This window comes from Pelobates fuscus, chromosome 9 (assembly GCF_036172605.1).
Source record: "Pelobates fuscus isolate aPelFus1 chromosome 9, aPelFus1.pri, whole genome shotgun sequence".
Lineage (NCBI taxonomy): Eukaryota > Metazoa > Chordata > Amphibia > Anura > Pelobatidae > Pelobates > Pelobates fuscus.
Window position 1 is genome coordinate 121,793,672 of NC_086325.1, and position 27,751 is coordinate 121,821,422.

A 27,751-nucleotide genomic window follows, 5' to 3' on the forward strand; every position below is an offset into this window, starting at 1 on the left:
GCTGACTGGAACTCTGGAAGCCATAAAAGAGTCACCCACCCCTCGCCTCATATAGACTTTAACTGTATTTCAGGCAAATGTTATGTTTCTTATGACATCTAGTGATTATTTTATACCCCTCTGCTTCTTAGTTAGGCTTAACTTTAATGCTGAAAGTGTGCCCCTAGCCCATAATTAATCACAGGGGATTACCCCCCCCAACTCATAGCCTGTAGCTTGCTGCCAAGTATATATAACTTGTGGATAGCTTAAATTAACTGAACTTAACTAACCTTATATCACAATATACCCTAGCCTGTTTTACTCAGTTAGATTGTTAATTTGAAATGTACATAATGTTTAATTAGCCTGCTAACATACCGTTTTTTATGATATAACCATTTGTTATTTAATGCAAAGCTCGCAGATTACCACCGGGACATCTCATCACACCTTGTATATATAGGTGGCTTGTTTAGCGACATTTAAACATGAGAGTTGCCTTGTTGACAGCTACACTTATAGCACACGTATAGTGTTAACGGTTAAAAATTTTATTATCTCTATAGTAGCATAATCTCACATACGGTGCCTTCACTTACGTTAAGAGACGACAACAAAGTCGATAGCAAAGCTATGTTATTTAACGATGTCTGCCATGCATGTACAATCACTAACGGATCCAAGCAATAACCATGCAGATTACAATGTCAAGCTATATTATATGTTTATCTTGTTCACTTAACTCTAAAAATGTGCAATGCCTCCAATGCCATAGTGTTATTTCTTTCTGTGTATCATCTGGTTTGCTTCAGCTATTGTGGCAGAGCAAACTTGCCTGTTAATTATTTGCACAAATAAAATAAAGAATTAAAAAAAAAAATAATAATAATAACAACATGCTTGGGACATATGAGCTCTGTTTAGAGACAGTGGGTTTCACTCCGTAAAACTTAGAGACTTTAACTGTTGAGATCGTACCCCTAGGTCAGGGATAGGCAACCTTCGGCTCTCCAGATGATGTGGACTACATCCCCCATAATGCTCTTACACACATAATGCTGGCAAAGCATCATGGGAGGTGTAGTCCAAAACATCTGCAGAGCCGAAGGTTGCCTATCCCTGCCCTAGGTATAGGAGCAGGGTAGCTAGGGCATGCAGGATTGAGCTTGGTCTGGGCACTCGTCGTGCTCTGAGCACACACTATCATACCATGGTTAAATCATACAGTGCTAACAATTCACACACACATCGAGTGTGTTGATAAATAGAGATGTCCCGAATAGTTCGCCGGCGAACATAACTTGTTCGCGTTCGCCACGGCGGGCGAACATATGCGATGTTCGGTCCGCCCCCTATTCGTCATCATTGAGTAAACTTTGACCCTGTACCTCACAGTCAGCAGACACATTCCAACCAATCATCAGCAGACCCACCCTCCTCCTGGACAGTATCCATTTTAGATTCATTCGGAAGCTGCATTCTTAGTGAGAGGAAGGACAGTGTAGATGCTGCTGATTTAATAGGGAAATCGATAGCTAGGCTAGTGTATTCAGTGTCCACTACAGTCCTGAAGGACTCATCTGATCTCTGCTGTAAGGACAGCACCCCAAAAAGCCCTTTTTAGGGCTAGAACATCAGTCTGCTTTTTTTTTTCCCCCTGTGTAATCTAATTGCAGTTGCCTGCCTGCCAGCGTGTGTGTCAGGCTCACAGCGTATACTTGCCCAGTGCCACCACTCATATCTGGTGTCACAATAGCTTGCATTTAAAAACACAAAAACTTTTTTGACTGTAATATAATAGCAGTCAGTTTCCTTCACACGTGTGCCTTTCAGGGCCTGCCAGGGCACAGTGTCACACCAGTGCAACTCATATCTGGTGTAACAGTAGTGTACATAAAAAAAAAAAAAACTAGAAATTTGACTGTGAAATAATAGCAGTCAGTTTCCTTCACACGTGTGCGTTTTAGGGCCTGCCAGGGCACAGTGTCAAACCAGTGCAACTCATATCTGGTGTAACAGTAGAGTACATTTAAAAAAAAATACAATTTTGACTGTAATAGATTGAATAGCAGTTAGTTGTCTGCAAGCTTGCACGCATAGTACCACTAATCGAAAAAAAAATGACAGGCAGAGGCAGGCCACCCCGCAGGGGCCGTCGTGGTCGTGGTGCTGTGATTCCCTTTGGCCCTAGAATAATGCCCAGTGTTCAGAGGCCACGTACCCTGAACTTGAAAAGTTCTAAGGACATAGTTGACTGGCTAACACAGGAACCCAATCTTCTACAGCTTCCGCTTGGAACCTTGACGCACCATCCACCTCCAGTTTAGCTTCTAGCACCTATCAAATTACCACTCGCCCGCGTGCCGCCACCACCAACACTAGCACCACAGCCGCTTCACTTGATCTGTCAGAGGAGTTATTTACACATCAGTTGGAAGAAATGAGTGATGCGCAACCATTTTTGCCAGAGGATGTAGATAACAGGGACATGTCTCAGTCAGGCAGCATTACACACATGGACGTACGGTGTGATGATGATGATGATGTACCCGCTGCTGCTTCCTTTGCTGAGTTGTCAGATACAAGTGAAGCGGTTGATGATGACGATGCGTCCGTGGATGTCACGTGTGTGCCCGCTAGAAGAGAAGAAGAACAGGGGGAAAGTTCAGATGAGGAGACAGAGAGGAGGAGGAGATGAGTTGGAAGCAGGGGGAGGTCGGCGCAAGGAGCTAGTGGCACAGTCAACCAGCATGCATCGGCACCTGGGGTCAGCCAGACAGCACGCCAATCAACGCATGCTGTTGCCACCACCAGAATGCCGTCATTGCTGAGCTCAGCAGTGTGGCATTTTTTTTTGTGTGTCTTCCTCTGACAACAGCGATGCAATTTGCAACCTGTGCCAAAAGAAACTGAATCGTGGGAAATCAAACACCGACCTAGGTACAACTGCTTTGCGAAGGCACATGATCGCACATCACAAACACCTATGGGATCAACACATGAGTACAAGCAGCACACAAACTCAAAGCCGCCATCCTCCTCCTGGTCCAGCATCTTAAGCCACGTCAACCACTGCTGTCCTCCTTGCCCCCTCTCAACCATCCGCCACTCCGTCTCTCGCCTTGAGCAGTTCCTGCTCATCTGCCCACAGTCAGGTGTCATTCAATGACATGTTTGAGCGTAAGAAGCCAATGTCACAAAGTCACCCCCTTGCCCGGCATCTGACAGCTGGCTTGTCTGAACTCTTAGCCCGCCAGCTTTTACCATACAAGCTGGTGGAGTCTGAGGCGTTCCAAAAATTTGTAGCTATTGGGACACCGCAGTGGAAGGTACCCGGACGAAATTTCTTTGCACAAAAGGCAATCCCCAACCTGTACTCGATTGTGTAAAATTAAGTAATGGCATGTCTGGCACACAGTGTTGGGGCAAGGGTCCATCTGACCACTGATACCTGGTCTGCAAAGCATGGTCAGGGCAGGTATATCACCTACACTGCGCATTGGGTAAACCTGCTGACGGCTGCCAAGCATGGAATGCGTGGCTCTGCAGAGGAGTTGGTGACACCGCCACGACTTGCAGGCAGGCCTGCTGCCACCTCCTCTACTCCTCCTACTCCATCCTCTTCCATAACCTCCTCGGCTGAGTCCTCTTCTGCTGCTGCGTCTTGCTCCACATCAACGGCACCCTTCCAGCTCCCCAGGTACTATTCCACATCCCGGATACGGCAGTGTCACGCCGTCTTGGGGTTGACTTGCCTGAAAGCAGAGAGTCACACCGGACCAGCACTCCTGTCCGCCCTGAACGCACAGGTGGATCAGTGGCTGACTCCGCACCAACTGGAGATCGGCAAAGTCGTTTGTGACAATGAAAGAAATTTGTTGGGGGCATTGAATTTGGGCAAGTTGACACATGTGCCGTGCATGGCACATGTGTGTAATCTGATCGTACAACGTTTTGTGCATACGTACCCAGGCTTACAGGACGTCCTGAAGCAGGCCAGGAAGGTGTGTGGTCATTTCAGGCGTTCCTACACGGCCATGGCTCACTTTTCAGATATCCAGCGGCGAAACAACATGCCAGTGAGGCGCTTGATTTGCGACAGCCCGACACGTTGGAATTCAACACTCCTAATGTTCGACCGCCTGCTCCAACAAGAAAAAGCCGTTAACGACTATTTGTATGACCGGGGTGCTAGGACAGCCTCTGCGGAGCTGGGAATTTTTTTGCCACGTTACTGGACGCTCATGCGCAATGCCTGTAGGCTCATGCGTCCTTTTGAGGAGGTGACAAACCTAGTCAGTCGCACCGAAGGGACCATCAGCGACATCATACCATTTGTTTTCTTCCTGGAGCGTGCCCTGCGAAGAGTGCTGGATCAGGCTGTAGATGAGCGTGAAAAGGAAGAGGAAGAGTTGTGGTCACCATCACCACCAGAAACAGCCTTATCAGCATCGCTTGCTGGACCTGCGGCAACGCTGGAAGAGGAGTCAGAGGAGGAATGTCGCTTTGAGGAGGAGGAGGAAGACCAACCACAACAGGCACCCCAGGGTGCTCGTTGTCACCTATCTGGTACCCGTGGTGTTGTACGTGGCTGGGGGGAAGAACATACCTTCAGTGAGATCACTGAGGACGAGGAACGGGACATGAGTAGCTCGGCATCCAACCTTGTGCAAATGGGGTCTTTCATGCTGTCGTGCCTGTTGAGGTACCCTCCTATAAAAAGGCTAAAGGAGAACGACCTGTACTGGGTGTCCATGCTACTAGACCCCCGGTATAAGCAGAAAGTGCCTGAAATGTTACCGAATTACGGCAAGTCGGAAAGGATGCAGCAGTTCCAAAATCAATTAAAAAGTATGCTTTACACAGCGTATAAGGGTGATGTCACAGCACAACGAGAATCTAATAGGGGAAGAGGTGAAAATAATCCTCCTCCCACGACCACGCCGGCAAGGACAGGACGCTTTACAGATGTGTTGTTGATGGAGGTCCTACGCATCGCCACAGCCCTTCGGGATCCACCCTCAGAGAACGACTCGACCGACAGGTAGCAGACTACCTCGCCTTAACTGAAGATATCGACACTCTGAGATGCGATGAACCCCTTGACTACTGGGTGTGCAGCCTTGACCTGTGGCCTGAGCTATCCCAATTTGCAATAGAACTTCTGGCCTGCCCCGCTTCAAGTGTCCTGTCAGAAAGGACCTTCAGTGCAGCAGGAGGTATTGTCACTGAGAAGAGAAGTCGCCTAGGTAAAAAAAGTCTAGATTACCTCACCTTTATTAAGATGAATGAGGGATGGATCCCGAAGGGACTGACAGTGGGCGATACATTCGACTAAAAAAGGCCTGATGAGGGGGACGTAACAGGGAATAAACTGATAAGAATTGTACTACTTAACACACCACTCCTATCTGGTGGCACATTAGATTGCACGCGCAGTGCCCCAAATTTGAAGTAGGAGGACCGACCAAGCATCTTTTTTCCATCTCCCGGTTCCTAAAATCGATGCCATTTACACGTCCCCTGATAGGGGACGTAACAGGGATTAAACTGATAGGAATGGTACTACTTAACACACCTTATAATAATGCAGAGAGAGGCAATGCAGAGAGAGGAGTCTGAAGAAGAGGAGTCAGAGGAGGAAGGTGGCTTTGAGGAGGTGGAAGACCAAACACAGCAGGCGTCCCAGGGGGCTTGTTTGTCACCTTTCGGGGACCCTTGGTGTTGTACGTGGCTGGGTGGAGGAAGAGACCTTTAATGACATCAGTGAGGACAAGGAACGGGACATGGCTAGCTTGGTATCCAACCTTGTGCAAATGGGGAGTTTGCGGTTGTGCAAATGGACTGTTTGCGGTTGTTTGCGGTGCGTTAAACGGGGAGTTTGGTCTGTCACTGTGAAGCGGGCGTAACCCTTACACTACCTGATCGATACAACATCATACCTGATGTTTTAAAGCACGTTATTCCAAACAATTTAGGAATGTTAGGTGATTTATGCCCTTTATGGATTAAAACCAGACATGTAATTTTCCATGGGACTTTTGCCAGTGATCCCCCTCCGGCATGCCACAGTCCAGGTGTTAGTCCCCTTGAAACAACTTTTCCATCACTATTGTGGCCAGAAAGAGTCCCTGTGGGTTTTAAAATTTGCCTGCCTATTGAAGTCTATGGCGGTTCGCCCGGTTCGCGAATATTTACGGAAATTCGCGTTCGCCATTCGCAAATGGAACATTTTATGTTCGCGACATCTCTATTGATAAACCCTGCGTTTGATCCCGTAGGTGCAGGTGAGACTAGCTAGTTGGAGATGCTGCTAGATTGGGCGTTGGAGGTGTGGGTACCTTAAGGGCACTTTCCGAGTGCGCATAATGGGGTCACAGGGGGGGACTCGTGCCGCCATTCTCCCTGTGCGTGGTAATTGCCCCTACTACTGAAAAACATGGCTAATGAGGTGGAGACTAAATAAAGCTTACTACAGAGTATGTTCCTGAATAAAATGCAATAACAATAATAATTAAACATTAAACAGTGCCGTCTTTGCGACTTCTTGCTAGGGTCAGCCGACCCCCTGTTGGGGTGTTACAGAGTCCCCCAGTTGTGCCCGGTGCTTGTCTGGTGGTATATCCATTTGTGGGTTCGAGTCTGAACTGTGTGAATGGAGTAGACTCAAAGGGTGCCGCCTGGATCTCTTCGGTGTTGCCCGGTCCCATCGCCGGGTTGGGTGTCGCTCCATGAGGGTCCCCTCTGCTTGCCGGCTTGGTGAGCTGGCTTGCGCCGGGTATGTGACGTTGTCTCGGCGGTACACTGTTCTTGGTGAGGTCAGTCGCTTGGGTATGCGTGCCCGCCGGGATCTTCTGCATTTTCGGCGCCATTGTATGGCTCTGTCAGCATGGGGGAGTTCGTTTTTGCGTTGGGAGTGTGGCTGCAGCCCCTCGGGTGAGCGTTTAGTCAGACTGCATACCTCCGTTTGTTGCTCCTTCTCTGCCAATCGCCTCCAGAACGAGGGTAGTATATTCTCTAATTTGGACAGGAGATCTGGCTGTTCTGTGTGTCGAGCGCACGTGGCGGCAGCCATGTTGCAAGGCTGCGCCTCGTCTCTCAGGTCTCCCGCTTTTTCCTCTCTGTGCCCTCTTGGTGTCGGACCGGGATAACCCCCACCGGTCCGAGGGGGGGGAGCAGGGCATTCATGGGGCTGCTTCTCCAGTTTGTTGATGGGGAGAGCGGCCGTCTCTCCCCATCTCCGTCGCTTGCAGGCCCCGGCTTAACATCTTGGGCCCCCGATCTCCAGAGTGCTAGTTTTTCGTATTAGGCTGATCACCAGGTCCTCCTGAACTCAGGTATCATGAATCCAGGTGAGTGCTCAGCCCAAATTTAGCGAGTTTTCAAGGATTATCTGTATTTTCAGCTGGAGCTCAGCTTTCATGCGACTGCTCCGCTTGCTGGCTTGGCCCCGCCCCCTCTGCATGCCTTTTATTGTGTGTTCTGCATTGTGGGTTGGTTTCTATGCCAGCTCATTTTGACTTTTTTCTGACCTCCAGAACGGATTAATTGGTTTTCAATGCATTCCTATGGGAAACCACGTTTCGGTTTACAAATTTTTCGCAATAAGAAACGTCCCGGAGAACGCATTAAATTCGTAAACCGATGTCCCACTGTATGTATGTATGTGTATATATATATATATTAAGAAGAACCAATTCACTATCCAACGTGAAGTACAATATTTTGGAATGTACATATAGCACCCTATCTAGAAAGTCTTCATTACTCCTTAAAGTCAACACAAATGTACAAACTAGAAATATTTAAAATAAAATTGCAAAATTAGCTATAATTCAGGAGAGACCAAAAGGATGATGCAAAAATATGTGATGGTATGTTGAAATGTATAACAGATTTAAATAAAATGTTGAAGAAAAAAAGAGAGTAGCAGTAGAAAAGACAATGCCAGACAATACTGAGGAATTGTTGATACTTGTTAAACATTTTTACATCTACTGGAAATGTTCACCAATGTGTATGTACATATAGTTTGATAAACAAGTACACTGTATGGCCAAAAGTATGTGGACACCTGACCATCACACCTATATGAGCTTGTTGGATATCACACTCCAAAAAATGGTCATTAATATGGCACTGTCCCCACCCATGGCAGCTATATTATGTACCATTCTTCTGTTCTGGTAAGATGTTCCACATATTGCATTCTAAGGCATTGATGATAGAGAAGATATGTCTCACAATCAGAATTCCAATGGGGTTGTGGTTAGGCCTCTGTGCAGGCCACATGTGTTCCTCTATACCAACTTTGTCAAATCATGTCTTGGACACACATAAGCATAGTCATGCTGAAACAGAAAAAAATGTCTTACCCAAACTGCTTCAACAAAGTTGAAAGCAAAGAGTCTAGCCCAAGCCCTGAGAAATAGCACCAGATCCTTATCTCTCCTCACGATATACACTAACCAATGCAATGCAGTAGGTAGTATCCACCTGGCATCCACCACACCTATATTTTTCCATCAGACTGCCAACAATAAACCAAGAAGGAGTTATGCCACACTACTTAGTTAAAATAATAAACCCAAGATGGTTTATCTCCACAGAATATCCAGGTTAATATACCCGGGACATCTTCACCTTTGCATGGGTTACGTGATAGCGAGTGCTCCGAGTTGCACTTCCTGGTGGGCACATTGTGCATCATGGACTGATTTGAAAAGCAAGCACTTTTTATCAAGCATCATTTAAACAGTGTTTAACCTTTTAAACTTGTATTAAATCATCTAAATAGTTTGTCGTGGGATATATGACACTGTTTTACAAAGTTAAAATTGACTTGACAAAGGCAGCTGTAAGTGACCTAAACGCTGCCATGGTGGCTGGCCTCTACTAAAGTCTACAACTGAAGACTTTTTTAATTTTTAAATTCCTTATTTCTGAAGTATAAGTACATAGGGTAAAATAAGAATAGCCATATTTATTTCTGTTCAGCAATGTCTCATGAGTATAATGATGCCCCCTTGTAGAGATTTCATGGTGTTTTGGAAAGTTACAGGGTCAAATAGAGAGCTTGCCAATTTAAAATTTTTGCACATTGAAAAAAGTGCCATATTGGTTTGCTAGGCCTATGTTGCATTTGAAACCATATGGCAGCCCAGGAATAAAAATTACCCCCATCTTTGCATACCATTTGGAAAAGTAGACAACCCAGGGTATTCAAAATGTGATATGTCCAGTCATTTTTAAGAGCCACTTAGTTACAAATGCTGGCCAAAGTTAGTGTTCATAATTTATTTATTTTTTACATGTACATATACAGATTTTATGGGGTTTTGGAAAGTCAGAAGGTCAATTATAGCAGGGCTCGACAAATGCCAGGCGCCAGATCGCTACGGCGACTAGAAATGTCGCCCTGGCATCTGGGATTTGCCAGCTCTCTAGTCATGGGACATATTGGAGGCGGCCGCTCGCGGGAACATGGAGGCGGCCGTCCACCGGCGGAAGCATTGTGCACAGCCACCGGCGTCTTATGATGTCGGGAGCCGGAATATGACGTCATTTCAGCCCCGGCATCATTACAGAGCGCGTGGGAGCATAGAGGAGCTACAAACAGAGTACTGCTCCTTTGCATAGAGAGCAGCCCAACTGGACCCCAGGAAATACCGACTCAGCTATCCCAAAGGTAAGGAGTCTGAGTGGGTTTCAATTAAAACAAAAATGTGTGTGTGTGTGTGTAAGCATGTGTGTGTTTGTTAGAGAGTCTGTCAGAGTGTGTGTCAGCCTGTCAGTGTGTGTGTGTGTCAGCCTGTCAGTGTGTGTGTGTGTGTGTGTCAGCCTGTCAGTGTGTGTGTGAGAGCCTGTCAAGAGAGTGTGAGTGAGCGCCTGTCAGAGTTTGTGTGTGCGAGTCTGTCAGTGTATGCGTGCAAGTCTGTAGTCAGTGTAAGAGTGTGTGAGAGCCTGTCAAAATGTGTGCATGCAAGCCTGTTGTCAGCATGAGTGTGTATGTGAGCCTGTAAGAGTATGTGCGCCTGTCAGTGTGTGTGCGCGCGTTTAGGTACCTGCCCCCTCCGATCGCATGAGGAGGGTGTTTAAACACCTTTCTTCCCATTTTCCCATGCCGTGCCAGTTTCACCATGGCTGAGATGATCAATATTTTATGATCTCAGCTAAGCCAATGCTTTCCCTTGGGTGCAGCAGTGACCCAGGACTCTCTAGTGGCCATCTGAGTAAAGGTCACTAGAGGTGTTAGTAAGCAGCAATGTAAACTCTGCCTTTTCACGGAAAAGGCAGTGTTTACACTGAAACGCCTGCAGGGACAGGCTATAGACAAATGAACAACTACATCAAGCTGTAGTGGTTTTGGTGACTATAGTGTACCTTTAAGAATTGCACTTTCTTGTTAAAAATGACTGGCTCCTACCTTTTTTTTGCTGGCTCCTATATTCCAAACAAATTTGTCAAGCACTGAATTATAGGGCTTGCAAATTAAATTCTCTGGACTTTCTGCCTGGGTTGTCAGGCAGGTCCCTCAATATACAATAAATAAATTCACATAATTCTAAAAATTTAAAATATATATTTAAAAATGATACATATATCTGTATGTATGTATATACACACATACAGATTTATAAATATTTTTTTCATTATATTTTTGGTATCCCCTCTTTTTGTCCTCATTATTGCAGGCCTACCGCTTCGTCAGTTCCGGTACACCACAACCGATTTATCAGATATGGAGGATTCACGCATATACCACTAAACAACTTATTACAGTATTGGGCCCCGAACACAAATATATATATATATATATATATATATATATATATATATATATATATATATATATAAAATACATATGTATATATAATACAAATATATTTATAAAATGGTAAATGGTGAGGCTGCACTCTTGGTTTTTAAAAAATCCTATCTTTATTTATGCAATTAAACTTTTAATTGCATAAATAAAGAGATCGAGAGTGCAGCCTCACCATTTACCATTTTATAAATATATTTGTATCCAATTTTCATCTAGTGTGTAAGGAATTTCTAATATATATATATATACACACACACACTTATTTATATATACTTTATGCATAATTTTATTTTTCATTATTTAAATGTTTGTTTCACTACTTTTAATGTTGGGGGATCTGCATGAAAATCCAGGCAGTCCACCAGCAGTGATTTAAACTGCTGATCTGGGTCATGTGATTGCGATCTCATCACAATCGCATGAACCAGAATGGCCGGATTTGCTGGAGGAGGACTGCTTGGGTTTTTAGGCATTTCCCCTGATCGGGATCGCAGTGGACAGTGAATATAGTGGCTCCCGGGAGGCCATAAAGGCCTATTGGTCTGCGTTATCGTGTTAATGTAGTGGTAAAATGTGATATAATGGTAAAAAAAAAAATAATCTACTTTAAGGTTTAAAGAGTAAGAAAGCTTTACATTTAAAAAATCCATTTGAAAAATAAATCTGTGCCATTGATTGAATGGCCACAAACAGAAAACCTTTAAATATTTATTTTATATTAATGTTAGTTTAAAGGAGACTTATTCTAAGAACTATGATACTTGTTTTAAACAAATTTACAACTTAATTCTCCAAAGTTCCCTCTGGAATTCAACAGAGTAATTAATTGGTCCACTATCAATTCCATAACCCAAGAAAGGGCTCACTATGTTTTAGATAATTATATTTTCCCTCTAAAACCCATGTCACTTTGATAATAATTATTAGTTGAATTTTTATACTAACAATAATTTAATCTCTGGGATTAATATTAGTTATAAAATGTACAGAAACAATATTTTCAAGGAAGTTCAAGAATAACAAGCTTTGCCTGGTGGTGTTAATACTGTACATGATTAGGACCACGCCGTTACCACATAACATTGGCCTGGAACTAATCCAACATAATGATATAGAAATCTGCCAAATAGTTGCCAAGATACATTTGTTTTTATTGGAATGGCTTTTCTTTAGCTAATGTGATTAAACCTGTGCATTATAACATTATGCTTGTAACACACATTGCTGTACACAGCACCATAATCCTCTGGTGACGTGTGTCACAATTTCTCTAAACAGACATAACTGAAATATATTTTTGAAAAAACTAAAGGAAATACAAACCTTGATAAAAACTAAATCACGTTACAATGAAATTGTCACGTGGATGTTTTTAACAAACACAGAATCCCTTATTTAAATGTTTCAATAACTTGAGACAGAATGTACTATCAATGTATCAATTTCAGTCCATTTGAAAGTCATACTTATAACACAGTATCCTTTAGGCATCTACTGCTTATTTATCTTTGGATGCTTACAATGCAACATTGATTGCAATATGCAGGTTTAATATTGAACAATACACCTTTGTTCATGCTGGTCATAAGGGGATAACAGTTCCCCATATGTGAAAAGGCTGAGGCGGCAGGCGAAGTCTTTAGTTGTGTTAGGAGATACCCAGCCTATAAGAACACAGGCCTCCCCTTCCTCTGGGCGGAGACTGCCTGGTTCAGTATAGAAGAATCTACTTCCAGTTCAAATGTCATCAACACAAACTATTAAACTCCAAACATTTAACCTCACTCTATTAAATAAAAAACAAAAAACAGCCGCCTCGCTCGAAGTTATACCTCAAAGTAGATGTGTCCTTTGTATCTGGTACATCCTCTGGCACTCCGCTGTCTCAATCAACCATTGGCCTCTACACCAATTTAAATTTCTGTAGATACACTAGAATTGATTTTGTTGCAATTCAGCCTGCCTACAGACTAAGTCCAGTGTATCAGGGAAAACATTGAAACATAGAATGTGACGCCAGATAAGAACCATTCGGCCCATCTAGTCTGCCCAATTTTCTAAATACTTTCATTAGTCCCTGGCCTTATCTTATAGTTAAGATAGCCTTATGCCTATCCCACGCATGCTTAAACTCCTTTACTGTGTTAACCTCTACCACTTCAGCTGGAAGGCTATTCCATGCATCCACTACCCTCTCAGTAAAGTAATACTGCCTGATGTTATTTTTAAACCTTTGTCCCTCTAATTTAAGACTATGTCCCCTTGTTGTGGTAGTTTTTCTTCTTTTAAATATAGTCTCCTCCTTTACTGTGTCGATTCCCTTTATGTATTTAAATGTTTCTATCATATCCCCCCTGTCTCGTGTTTCCTCCAAGCTATACATGTTAAGATCATTTAACCTTTCCTGGTAAGTTTTATCCTGCAATCCATGAACCAGTTTAGTAGCCCTTCTCTGAACTCTCTCTAAGGTATCAATATCCTTCTGAAGATACGGTCTCCAGTATTGCGTACAATACTCCAAGTGAGGTCTCACCAGTGTTCTGTACAATGGCATGAGCACTTCCCTCTTTCTACTGCTAATGCCTCTCCTTATAAAACCAAGCATTCTGCTAGCATTTCCTGCTGCTCTATTACATTGTCTGCCTACCTTTAAGTCATCAGAAATAATCACCCCTAAATCCCTTTCCTCAGATGTTGAGGTTAGGACTCTATCAAATATTCTGAACTCTGCCCTTGGGTTTTTACGGAAAAGGAAAATCCTTTATGGACAACGATATCGGTTTACTATATGGTAGGCACCCTTTTACAGGTCTACCCGAACGTTGGTTCCGACACACCACAGCCGACTTAAACTTCCAATACTATAACTTGGCTTATTGAATCTGACTACAAATATATATGTAGATGAAACCCCACTTAACTGAGAGGTGTGCCCAATCATGCAATCTAACCCACTTTGAAGTAAGTTTCCAAACATTTATTACATACTATGCAAAGTATTTATTGCTTTAACCCCTTAAGTCCGGAGGGCGTACTATTACGTCCTTTTAAAAGCGGCTCTAAACGCCGCCGGACGTAATAGTACGCCCTCCGGTTTTTAGTAACTTACCCGGTCGCCGGCGGTCCCACGCCGGCGATCGCGGTTGGGGGGACTCCCAGGGAGCCCCCCCGCGGCACATCTTCCTCCTCCGGTGCCTCCCAGTCATGTGAGAGTGAGGTCCTTGCGAGGACCTCACAATCACATGGCCGGGATAGCTGGCTCAGGCATTGCCAGCAGGGGGACCAACTGTAATGACAGTTGGTCCCCCTGCTGGCTGAAAATAAAATAAAAATAATGTTAAAAGTGTAAAAAAAAAAATTTATACTTAGATCATATATATATATATATATATATATATATATTATATATATATGATCTAAGTATATATATACACATATACATACACACACATACACCGTCTAGGTGTATTTTAATATTAATATATATATAATTATATATATATATATTAATATCAAATTACACGTAGACTGATACTGATTAAATATATATATAATTATTGTTATATATATATTTATAAATAATATAAAAAAATAAATATGTAAATACGTAAAAAAATAAAATAAAATAAATAATTAAAAATAAAATATTAAAAAAATATAGATGTGTTTTATTTCGTTCTAACTGTATTGTGATATTAATATATATATATTTATATCAAAATACACGTAGAACAAAATAATATATATATCTATATACATAAATATATACGTATATATCACTATATATATACCTATATATAAATAAAAATATTAAAAAAATATATATATATATATACGTATATATACACATATGTATATATATACATATATTAATTCTACACATATATTTATGTAATAATTTTACATAATTAGGTATCCTAATTAATTACAATTAGCGGGACCTGCCTGACCACCCATGCCGAAAGTATAGGGAATTTAATTTGCTAGCACTATATTTAACCCTATAACTTTCCAAGACACCATAAAACCTGTACATGGGGGGTACTGTTTTACTCGGGAGACTTCGCTGAACACAAATATTAGTGTTTCAAAACAGTAAAATGTATTACAACCATGATATCGCCAGTAAAAGTGACTTTTTTTGCATTTTTCACGCACAAACAGCACTTACAGGGACGATATTATTGCTGCAATACTTTTTACTGTTTTGAAACACAAATATTTGTGTTCAGCGAAGTCTCCTGAGTACAACAGTACCCCTCATGTACAGGTTTTATGGTGTTTTCAAAAATTACAGCGTCAAATATAAGGCTTGTGTTTAATTTTTTTCACATTAAAATTCGCCAGATTGCTTACGTTGCCTTTATGACCCTATGGTAGCCCAAGAATGAAAATTACCCCTATGATGGCATACCATTTGCAATAGTAGACAACCAAAGGTATTGCAAATGGGGTATGTCCAGTCTTTTTTAGTAGCCACTTAGTCACAAACACTGGCCAAAATTGGCGTTTTTTGCATTTTTCACACACAAACAAATACGAACGCTAACTTTGGCCAGTGTTTGTGACCAAATGGCTACTAAAAAAGACTGGACATCGCTTATTTGCAATACCTTGGGTCGTCTACTATTACAAATGGTATGCCATTATGGGTGTAAATTTATTTCCTGGGCTACTATACAGTCTCAAAGGCAACGTAACCAATCTGGCGAATTTCAATTTCAAATGTAACATGCTATATTTGACCCTGTAACTTCCCAAAACACCATAAAACCTGTACATAGGGGGTACTGTTTTACACGTGAGACTTTGCTGAATACAAATATGTGTATTTTGTTGCAGTAAACGCAAACAGTATTATGACATTGACAGTTAAAATGTCATGTAGAACGAAAAAAATCAAAAAAAATCGTATTTTGTCCCATTTTTTTCATATTAAATTATGTTTAATAGCTAAATATTTGATGTTAAATGAAAGCCCTGTTTCCCCTGAATAAAATGATATATAATAAGGGAGGGTGCATTTAATATGAAAGAGGTGAATTACGGTTGGACAGACATATAGCGCAAATGCCAGGTTTTGTTTACGTTTTGTTTCGTTCACAACTTGTACATTTGGCTGCGGTGTTAAGGGGTTAAATAATAATTGTCAAGTGATGCATGTTGCTTAAAGCTGTTTATGTAGGGAGGTGATTAACTGCAAAGATACAGCAAGAGAGCATGTGTGGGTTAATATTGAGAATGTTATCTATGTACTTTTTTCTCTTGCTGATATTAATCTTTTTTTAATCTGATTAATATAACTACAAATGGCTAATGCTTCTTGCCCATGGTGTGCTATACTCAAGAATTCAGTTGTTTTTGAAAGACAATATAACTATAGGCATGTAGATTCCTTTTTAACCTTTTTGACAAAGTCCTTTATAACGGAACAAAGCCCATCAGGCATCTTAAAGGACTTTAAATCACTGCTGGGGCAGCAGTATGTGCTTCCGAATACTCTCATTTCCAAGTTGCTCACACAAGGCTATATAGCTCTTAATATCATGCATCCCAATGAAGACGATATAGGTGACAATTATGCACACATGTAAGATTTGATGCTCAAATCTACGTTTACCTGGATTAAAAGTTTATTTTACATTATGGTTATAAAACGGTTTCCAATTTCAACACTAGCAAATAACCAACCCCCCCCCCCCCTAACTGATTCCGGCGCTATAATCTCACAGGTTGGGGCTCCTCCTCTGCCGATAGCGGGAACCTAATGTGAATGAGAAGCAAGTGCCGTAAGCAATTCAGACATTCCTCATAGGAAAGCACTGACTGCAGGGCATTTAGCGTTGTTTCAAGTAGTCAAACTCCATGAAACAGCAGGAAGCACATCTATTAGCTATCTGGTAGACATCCACTAGAGGCAGTCTTAACCCTGCTATGTAAATATTGCAGTATCTCAAAAACTGCAATGTTTTAGATTGCAGGGTTAAGGGCACAGGGGCTACTTTAATGAGATGAAGTGGTCTGGTGCCTATAGTGTCCCTTTAATTTAAAAAGCTTTTCCAGATGACCGGAAAATGCATGAAATTAGTTAACCCTGCAGTGCTGTACACATGGTGCATACATGTGTATGGCACTGCTGGAGAAAAAGTGGTCTATTCATCAGAATGTAGAGCTGAAGTGCAGCAAAACCATGTCATTGTAATTATTGTATTTACCTGTGCTGCTTTATTCACCCCAGTAAGGGCAGAAATAGCATTTACTTGGGTCACACAAGTACTTGTAACCAGGAGAAAGCACTGCTACCAGTATGACATCACACTATGTGAGAATAATCTTCTATCTGCAAACAATCTTGCAAAAATTGCAGCTATAAACAACATGATAAGATCCAAAAACAAGGAATCTTCCTTTTATCATGGTTTATGCAAGAAATATAGCTAGCTATGGTTCTTGGAGTGTCCCTTTAATTTGCCCATCTTACTACTGGATGACCTTATTGTTAGAAGTGCTTGTCTATTTATAAGATCATGGGTTAAACACAAGGCAGATGATACTGTGGTCAAACTCTGTCAAAGGCAATCTTAGGTGAGTCCAAGAAACAAAATCAGGATTTGCGTTAGCAATTCCAATCAAGGGCCTAGCTGCATGCTGGCTTGCTCATTACTTCTTCAGTTTTGCATCAAACCCCTTATTTACATTTCAGATTACATATTTCATGAAACGCTGAGATCAGTCGGAGCTGAGAGGGCTGAAATAATGAGGGAGACATATTTTAATAAATGCTCCTCTGCCCGATTTTCCAAAGAGGGTTTTCTTCTGTAGAGGCCGCTCGTTTCATTCCACCCATGAAAAAGAAAAAAAAAAAGAGATGAGGCTGACGAACTTCCACTGCCCATTTGTCTTTAGCAGACAATTAAGACAAGGAAGATCAAAATGGATTATGGTAGCACGCAGACAACTGGCCCAACAGTAACACGTCTGCAGCTCTGTTGGTTTGTAACACTCTTTCATCACTCCTCTTTCTTCTTACTTCTTGTTCCTCCAGGAAAACGACGCTGGCTTTGTGGCTGGAGGGGAGCAGGGACGGCTGCCCATTATTATCTAGTCGCAGATGTCAATCTATACGCTCTCATTCTCTCCCCCTCTCTGTTTCTAAAGCTCAGAGCCACAATAATTTGTGACAGATTCTTTTACTGTAAGGTATAAAAGAACGAATGGAACAAAACAGTGACAAGCCACAGTATATAGACATAGCCAGACTGTCCAGATATACAAGAATTTATACTTTATATGCAATCCCTTTGTATTTCTTTTTTTATATTTTTGGTCTGATATCCTACCCAAGTTACCCCCTACATTGTGTACGATGAAAAGAAACAGCGGTGCAAAGTATCACTAGCTTGTATGCACTGAAAGTCAATTGGAGAACACAATCTAAAAGTTAGAGACGACAATGTATGTGTTAAACTACAGTTATAGACCCTTCACTTCTGTAAAAAGGAACCAATGCACATTCTACAAATATGTAAATTGTTTACATGTCTATCTGTGTAATAGTAGTATTCTGATAATATCACTTATCATTTATCAAACCAGTTTAGCCTTAAAAATAATGGGATAGAGAAAAGACAGTGACAAAAATGTGCAAGTGACATTGAGTGGAACCGAAAGATGTGGATCATTATTATATACGAAAAACCCATGGTGTCAAGGTTACTAATCTTGGAAGAAATACTTTTTAGTGCAAATAATCTACACGCAATTGTTAAAAAAAATGCATATGCTTTTCTCATTCATAAATAGTCTCTATCATAACATTCTATGAGAAAGCTTCAACAGCTGTCACAAGTGCTTTTTTCATGGTAAAACGTGAATGAAGCTACGAGTATACAGACGCAATAACAGGAACTACAGGGGGAAAAAAACAGAACTGTTGGATGGTATGAATATTGTTTCAATTTAGAAGTAAATAAGAATCATTTAGATGCCTTCCAGCATGCTGACCCTTTGAATTTTCTTCTAAAAATAGTAATACATAAATCTGTATCCTTTTTGTTTTTGCCATTATAATAAAGTTTGGTTAAAGATAAAGAGTGTCTCAACATTTCATCAAGATAAATTATGTTTTCATTCAAAATAATTATGTGTCATAACAAAGCCCAAGGTATTATCACATCAAGATTGTCCCCATTCAGCAGATAAACAGTTTTCTTACATAGTGGAGACAAGCTTAGATGAAAAGTAAAAGGATGTGTATTAGGAAGCTACATACGTGACAGCATGGATTCATGACATGCTGAAAAATGTACTCTGAAAGGGCAAAAAGGAAAGCATAGCAAAAAATCAGAACAAAAAATCCTTGTAAAGCTTTTGCATGTTAATTTGCATGGTGTGCCAATGATCTGTGCAGCTGGACTGAACAGGACAGGGTAATGGCAAAGAAACCCTTGCTAATGTCATCCTGGAAAAAATACTGAACTTTAGAACTAAACAAAGAGTTCCAGGAAAGTTCACAACAACAAAAAAGTTAATGGAAAGATCGCTACAACAACTAGACCCACAGTTTTGAATTAGATACAGTGGGTGTCAGGTTTTCTATACTTTTTCTTTTTGTTAAACAGTTTATTGAATAACCAATGAAACAGATCAATGCAAGAAGGTTTTCTGATTTTAATACGGGTGCCAATGACCAAGTCCAAGCGGTCCTTATCCCACAAAATTAAGTATGCAAGTGTCATACTGTAAAGGTCAGAAATTAGACACAGGAGCCTGAAAATTCAATATATCAAAAAGTCTTGCTAAATAGGCAAAATTCAAGGCTTGCACCCAGGTATTTTGTCATTCTTGTCATCCGAATTGCTTTTTTGCCATGCTGAACGTCAGGATCATAGGAGCAGACTAAACTGCATTAAGAGGTTAGGAAACATCAGGATGATGAAAGTATAAGAGACTAATCTACCAGAGCATCCACAAAGATGCTTTTAAATCCTTGCTTTATGTAATGTATCCCTGTAGCATTGCATTGCCTCTGGTCTCCTACATCACTCCACTATTTGGACAAATATCTCCGGGTGGAGGCTTGTCTCACCAGCTGAAGTAATCAAAGTCTCTTTCTCAACTAGCTATCAACAGGATACCAGGAGCAATAAATTAATGTGATGACCTTCATCACGGAAGGGACATTTTGGGAAAGGCTGAGGGGGAGAAAATGCAAATTCCAGCAAAACTCAGAGGGCTTCAGGAGCAGTAGTTCATGAGCAGCAGGCAAGGGGGCAGAGACTCCTAAAAGTCCTACTGTTTCCAGGAAGGAGTAACTTACTACTACTTTGTGGACATCTCCACAGTATCCTTACAAATGGGTAGCTGCTTTCTTCTTATTGAATAGGACAGGACGTTCAAGCAAAGTTGTAAGGTTCTCCTAGAATACTATGAAGCAACCACCAAGCATGTTGCTATATTTCAGATGTTCTGTGCAGGAATAGCCGCCAAGGAAGATGAGAGTGCTCTAGTGCAGATCATTGAGAACAAACAATACCAGTACCTTGGTAAGCTAATGTAATGGCAGTGACAATCGATCTGTTCAAGACAAAAGAAACAGCAGTGTAACCCGTTTTCCAGAAAAAGGCAATAACAGAAAGTCATCTAAGAGCGTGTCTGATATATGTAGATGTGCAAACAATAAACCAAGTCCAAACAATTCCAATGGATCTCTTTCAAACCTGGGTTAGGATTGAGAGGTGGGAAAAAAATCTATTCATTCATGGAAAAATGGCTGATACAAAGCTATGCTCTGCTTTAAGTCGTACCGGGGGTAGCGGAAAGTGCCCAAATCCCTGTTATAAATTTGTATGCTGTCATTTTATCAGAGGTTGGCTGCAGGGAATTAAGCAGGTCTACTAAGCGGTGAGTAAATCATTTTGGAGTAATATGGGACCTGGCACCATCAGCCTATAGGCACCCCAACCAATTCAATCAGATTAAGTAGTTATGGTGCCTGCATTATTCCTTTAACTGTTTTGTGATTATTTGATTAATTTTGTTGCAAGCTTTTCACGAAGGAAAATTGCCATTGGATATAGAATAGTAACTGAACAACATGATATGGTTTTATGCCACCAACACTGCTTAATTTCCATTTTTATTTGCTGGAGAAAAAAATACAAAAACAAAAACACTTCCAGAAGGAAAGTGGTATGCATTAACTGGTTAAAAATGGGAGAATTAAATGTGGCAAAGTCCTACACTCAGAACTCAGCATTTCATTACGTATATGTAAATTATACAGTGAAACGTGTGACTTTATTTTTTGTCTCAACAGTGTGGATGAAGGTTAATGTTACATTAGTTGACATGGTTCACAATAATATACCTATTACATTTTTTATAGCAGTAGGTAGAGGTTCAGGCATGGGGATTTGTTTTCATACTACAAGTGAACAACAGTACACAATTTTTATGTTTAACTGTATCTGATTTTTTTTTTTTGTGTGCACAAAGTAGCTCATTAGAAGCGCAAGACAGATGGGATACATAGAAAGATTTGAGTAGAAGAGATAATTTTGCCCTGGAGTATACAATAATAATTTTATTTTTATAACACTTTCCTCCCTAAGGAGCTAAATTACAAACAGTGAAACACATATGAAGTTATTAGAGACCCCGTACACATTGTAAATACTAGAAATAGCAGAAAACAGAGTGAGGAATCTGCATTAAGTGTAAAAATTCAGGACTCGGGGTTTAGATGGATTGTGTGCAGCTCAATGCATTTTGCAACTTCATTTATATTTCCCCTAGAAACCTAACTCACTGAAAACTAGAGAACTGAACAAATTATACATTCTGGCAAGCATTAAAATCTGTGTTGATGTAGCACTTTTACAAGCTGCACAGAATACTGAATCATTATACAATGTGCACAACTTGAAACATGGTGTGTCAAAAACAAAACAAAACAAAAAAAAAAACAGCCCTAATGCAGCTCTATTCCACTCTCCCCGCAACCCCACCCTACCACCGGACACCGAGTATTTGAAAAAAAAAATATTTTTATGAAATACTTATATTGACTGTATTGGAATGTCACTGAAGTCAATAGATATCAAAAGACAAGTGCCACTTTCAAGCAATTTCTTCCAAGTGATAGGAAAAAGGAATTGCCTATGGAGGCTCACTAAGTTTAGCATAATCCTTCATAGACATAAGGGTTGTACTTTCACGACTGCGCAATAGTATAGCTGTGTCATATAAATTGTCACAAGCTGAGGATCTACCAGATGGTTATGGTAACAATCACCTTCCCCTGCACCCCGGGCTAATGCACTGCAAGCAGAAAAGTCACCATTGGCTGTCTGATGCCAACATGATGTGCATGCTGTCATCAGACACCATTTTTGCACAGAATTAGCTAGCCCAGAACTTTAATCTCGACTGGCTAAGGACACTGCTTGAGGTGGAGTTATACTGCCAGCAGTAAAGGTGTTAATCTACGGATGTGCAGCGTTTCAAAGTGAAAATTTGCACATACAGACTTCAGGCACTATAACCACTGAATTTTACTGAAGTAGTCATGGTGCTTGGAGTGACCTTTTAAGAATTACTATAGTATAAAGTTATAGGAATTATTAACTTGCTATAGTTAGTCAGTATGAACTTCAGAATCTAAATAAGTGTAATTATTATATATGTATACTGAGGATAATAGCATCTAATGTTCCAGCATAAATCAAGGCAAGATATATAGCTTAGTGCTTAGCATTATTTGAAAGGCAACTCGCAGCAACATTCCCTCCACAGCAGCTCAGTATAGTGGTTATACTGCCTAAAACCTATGGGCACCGTCGCCAGATTAACATCAAACACTTGATGTTGATGAGAAGTTTGACAGAAATCAGGCTCTCCACAGCACCCCTTCCTCAAACACATTGAGGGTTGCCATCAGGGCTAGACAAAATTGACACTCAATTTTCAATAAGATTTTTTTGTGAAAACTAGTGTAATGGATGCTTAATGCTTTCAATATTTTTACAATGGTGTTTTGGTGATACATAATTTAATATCAGGATGATAAATTAACATGAGAATTGTCGGAAATTGGATTTCAGATTTAAGGCCAAAATAGGCAAACTGTAAAAATGTTCCAGTTAAGCTAATTTGGCTTGTTTTCCTGGTACTATAGGGTTATTAGGTCCTCTCCCCCCCCCCCCCCCCCCCCCATTGAAACCGCCCATAGGAAAGCATTACTCAATGTTTTCCTATGGACATCCAGCGTGTCCTTAATGTGATTTTCACATTGAGGATTGTGGAAGCAGCCTCCAGTGGCTGTCAGGGAGACAGCAACTAGAGGCTGGATTAACTCTCAATGTAAACATAGCAATTTCTCTGAAACTGCTATGTTTACAGCTGCAGGGTTACAACTAGGGGTACCTGGCACCCAGACCACTTCATTGAGCTGAAGTGGTCTGGGTGCCTATAGTGGTCGTTTAAATTTAAAACTCACTTTGAATTCCTGACAATTTACACTTTAGTGAAAAATCCTGCATAGTAGACATGGTAGACAGCCACTGGAGTCAGACCTAGTGCAGAGAAACTGCAATGTTTGCATTTGCATTGAAGCACTAAGTGCAATAGGGACACTGCACCCAGATCGCTTCAATGAGCTAAAGTGGTCTGGGTGCCCATAGTGTCCCTTTAATCGAAAATAAGTTGTTTTGGTTCCAGGAGGCCCCTGGAGGCACTCTTATGCCCCTGAGTTGCATCTAGTACTGGTCTCCACTCCTCCCCTGGTGGCACCTGGCTTCAGAATTTGCAATGCTGATTGGTTGAGACGCTCTTAACCAATCAGTAACTCCCTATTTACGAAACTGGCTTGGAAATAAATGTACCTTTTGCATGCCAGTTTTGTGAATGGCGAGTCACTGATTGGCTAAGAGAATCAGCTGACCACTTTCAACCAATCAGAGGCGCCACTCAGCTTTTCCTGTAACTGAAAATTCTGAAGCCGGATATCGCCGGGGAGAAGTGGAGACCAGCACTCCTTCCACCAAAACAACTTACTTTAGATAATTTAAGTGTTCCTTTAAGTATTTTAAGATAACAAAAGTCTTAAAGGGACACTATAAGTCACAGGAACCAAAATAGCTTAAAGTAAGGTTCTGGGGACTATAGTATGCCCCTGCAGATTTTTCAGAGAAAAGGCAGTGCTTAAATAGCTGCCTAGGAACACCTCTAGTGGCAGTCCTTCAGATGGCCACTAGAGGTGCTTCCTATCTCAGTGCTGCACTGTGTGCAACACTTGTGTTCAGTGTCTACACGCAGTACATGGAGGTGCTGAACGATCCCCTACAGGATAGCATTGGATTGGCTGAGATCATCAAGACTGTTGATCTCCACTGTGAAGGCAGATCCAGCCGCGGCAAGACCGGCGAGGCGTGTGAGAAAAAGTAAGCATAATTACATTTTTTCACTAAACAGAGGGGGACAGGGGACATAAATAGTTACACCAGCACTATAGTGTCAGGAATACACATTTGGATTCCTGACACTATAGTGCTCCTTTACACTCACAAAAATGAACTGATCGATCCCTCCAATCATACATTTTTTAAGTACTATAACAACAATGAGTAATATTGATTCCCATTGGTTAATTTTTACGGTATCAGTATGTGCAGCACACAAGGTAAAATTAGGTACTACAGAGAACAACAAACAGGGCTTCTCTCTTTACAATAATCTGTGACAACTTATTTAGTATCAAATTGTCTCTGTTCCTAACACGTCTTGTTCACCTCTGTTTAGAAAAGGACACCAGCAATAATATGTTAAATAATTCTAAGGAGGCAAGATGTGGTGTCACATTAGCCTGGGGTAAGGGAGGCTGGGGGGGTAAAGAATTATAATTATGCATTCCAAACCTGGTCACTGAAATCTTCAGGGAAGATCCTCTGCAGCTCAGGATCTGTAAATAATTGACAGATAATATTAATTGGCTTTGGATTAGTGAGCAAGCAGAGAATCATACATTAATATTTGATCAGAAGATGATAGAAATCCTGGCAGGGGATCCTGCAAGGGCAGTCTGGGTCTGTGTAGAGAAAAGCAAATAACTCTCTCAGAGACACTCCCTTTAGCCTCCCCAGAAAGATGAAAAAAAAAAAAAAAAATAGGAATAGAAAAAAACCTGCTGCACCATTAATTCTAAACTGCTACCTGACACAACGAGTAACTAGTTGTAAATTGACTTACAAAGAAAAGTGTTATCATTTTAACTAACGCTGTTTGTTGTCAAATGGCCAGCAGAAGCTCTTGGTTTAAAAAAAAAAAAAAAAAAACCACAAAGAAAAAAACCACAGCATGAATTGTGTTACCATCAATAATCTGTACTTGGATTTTACAGTAGGTAAAGCAAAAAGTGAGATTATACAACAATTCTACAAGGTCACTACATGTAAATATGCATGCAGCCCATGCAGAATGGGCTGTGTGGGTGAATAATTGTCTGTGTTTCCATTTGTTTATAGGCACGGATAATAGCGCTGTTATAGTGTGTGTTTCTATATTCTAGTAATATTAGTGTGATGCTTGTTCGAGGATGTTTATTACGAATATTATGATGTTTTTTATAACTAACACACATGTATGAATATTATTATGTCAAGGTGTATATTACCAGATTTTATTACAGCAACAGGAATACCAACATGGTTCACAGGAAGCGTTGAGTGTCATTTAATTTACATTTGACTATATACAAGCAGCCTTCTGAAGCCAAAACGTTATCTTTTATGTGAACACACTTGTCAACACTTGAGCCCAGTCTGTTTTTCTAATGCGATTGTATGAGCTTGGCCTCCGAGTACACCTGGAAAGTGTTTAGCGTGAGTGGTGTGTGCATTCTTCTTCTATGCAACATCAAATTTATTGATGGCTATGATGCATGTTGTTGATTTTCAGTATTTTAGGGTGCATATAGCTGGATTTTATTATGGGTAGGATGCATGGTACCAAATTTAATAATTACGTACAGTATCCATGTTGTCAGATTTAATTATTATATATTGCAAGGTTGTTGCTAGGTCCAAAAAAATATCCAGTGCTTGAGACCAGGGTAATATTAGATGAGTGCCCCTAAAGGATGCATGCATGCTTGCCAGCAAACCTCCTCCCTCTCCCAGGCAGGTCCAATAGCTGTAAATGAAACTTGTAAAGATTGAAATTTTGTTTACAATGTAATTCCATTATGTGCACATATCCCTGTTAAACATTTCAGTATTATTGGTGCAAAATGTTATATTCCAAAGTGAATGAAGACACTTTTTTTTTAATGGTCTAAAATGGTTAATGTGCACTTTTTTGCATGGTTGGTGTGTATATTTCCATATTCCCATCCATATTAGCTTTTGTGTTCTAGTAGTGTTGTTATGGATGTTTCTAACTATTTTGTTGCAGCTTACATATATGTGCATATTCCCTTAGTGAGCCCAGTCCAGTATTATTGGGTCAGATTTCCACATTTAAGTGTGAATGTAGAAGTGTCTTTACGGTCTATAATGGTTAAAGGGTTACTCCAACTACCATTTTCACATATGCTTTTAGAATTGGTCATGCTGTTAGCAGTCTAAATGTGCAGCATTTCTGCCTGAAACACTGTACATAACGAGTAATCTGCTTTTTTGGGCCAGGGTTAGATGCACTTCCAGAACAAGCAACATAGGCTGCCACTCTGTTCCAGGTTTTTGAATGCCAATTCTGTGCAAGAAAATGTCTGTTTAGCGCCCTGGCGACAGGCACAATAAGCTTTTCCTTTGCAGTGCAAGGGAAGCCTTGATCTTTTAAACCTTTCCTCCCACCTCCCTGCATTAATATTCATTTTTCTCCATCAACTACACAGCTCTGCATGCGCACCTGCTCTCTAAACCAGTTGAATATTCCAATCAAATACCTCTCTATGAGAAGCATTTAACTGAACCACAAGTGGGTAGCAGTGACGTCAGACGAAGGCATGGAAACCAGCACGGGGGGATTTGCCCAGTGCTGAACTATGGGTAAATGTATTCTTTAGTTATAGGAATATAGGGGACATGGTACTTTTTAAAGCATCCATTTTTATTAAGGCTTCTACACAATGACATACAAAGCTCAATATCAATGAGAAGAATAAAGCAGCAATCTGTGACACTTGAAGGTCTTAGCTTTGCATCTTAATGTCTTCATAATGTGCCAGAGTTGCCAGAAATGTCGATATGTTGTAGTGTAAGGTATTACCTTAAAAAAAAAAAAATCACAATGGGGTTATATGGCTTTTTAAACTAAATAGAAATACATATACAATATTGGGACACAATATTGGAACATATATTTGGACCCAAAAATACCTAGAAACATGCACAGCAACACTACTGTCACAGAAGCAAGTGTGCATACCCATTGTAGTAGGGAAAAAAAAAAATAGTGTACATTAGTGTGTACATATATAGACATACTAAAATTAGAGTAACCCTTTAATGTACACTTTTGTTTTTTTTTATTTTCCTACATGCACAATTGCTTCTGTGTTACAGTAGTGTTGCTGTGCATGTTTCTAGCTATTTTTTGTGTCCCAATATGAAAGATATGCACATCTAAGTTCCAGTGTGGTGTCAGCATTTCCATTTCAGCAGAACAAGAGGGTGCCCTTCATAAGCATGGGGAAGGAATTACAATTATATCCAGCAGTGAAGGGTTTAACATTGACCAGACAGGGTAACTGTAGCCTAGTCTATAACTTCTCTAGTGCCAGAGGGACATACTGTGTTCACAGAATAAAGCATTCATGCTGAATTAGCCTTGGACACTTTCTTTCTCCATATCATAACGCTTACAAATATGTGAGCTAAGAGTTGCCTTGGGATACATCGCTAACAGATGCAGACTTCATTGCTCTGAGTTTTGATCATTGTG

At 40.7% G+C, this 27,751-nt stretch overlaps 1 protein-coding gene across 1 annotated transcript in view; it reads right to left on the reverse strand.

Annotated features, from left to right (window-relative positions):
• Window positions 1-27,751, reverse strand: part of DENND1A (DENN domain containing 1A) — a 920,735-nt gene that overhangs the window by 706,754 nt on the left and 186,230 nt on the right. The window contains exon 3 of the mRNA XM_063432346.1: window positions 24,727-24,770. Within this exon, the coding sequence (XP_063288416.1) occupies window positions 24,727-24,770 (44 nt within the window). The remainder of the gene's footprint in view (window positions 1-24,726; window positions 24,771-27,751) is intronic.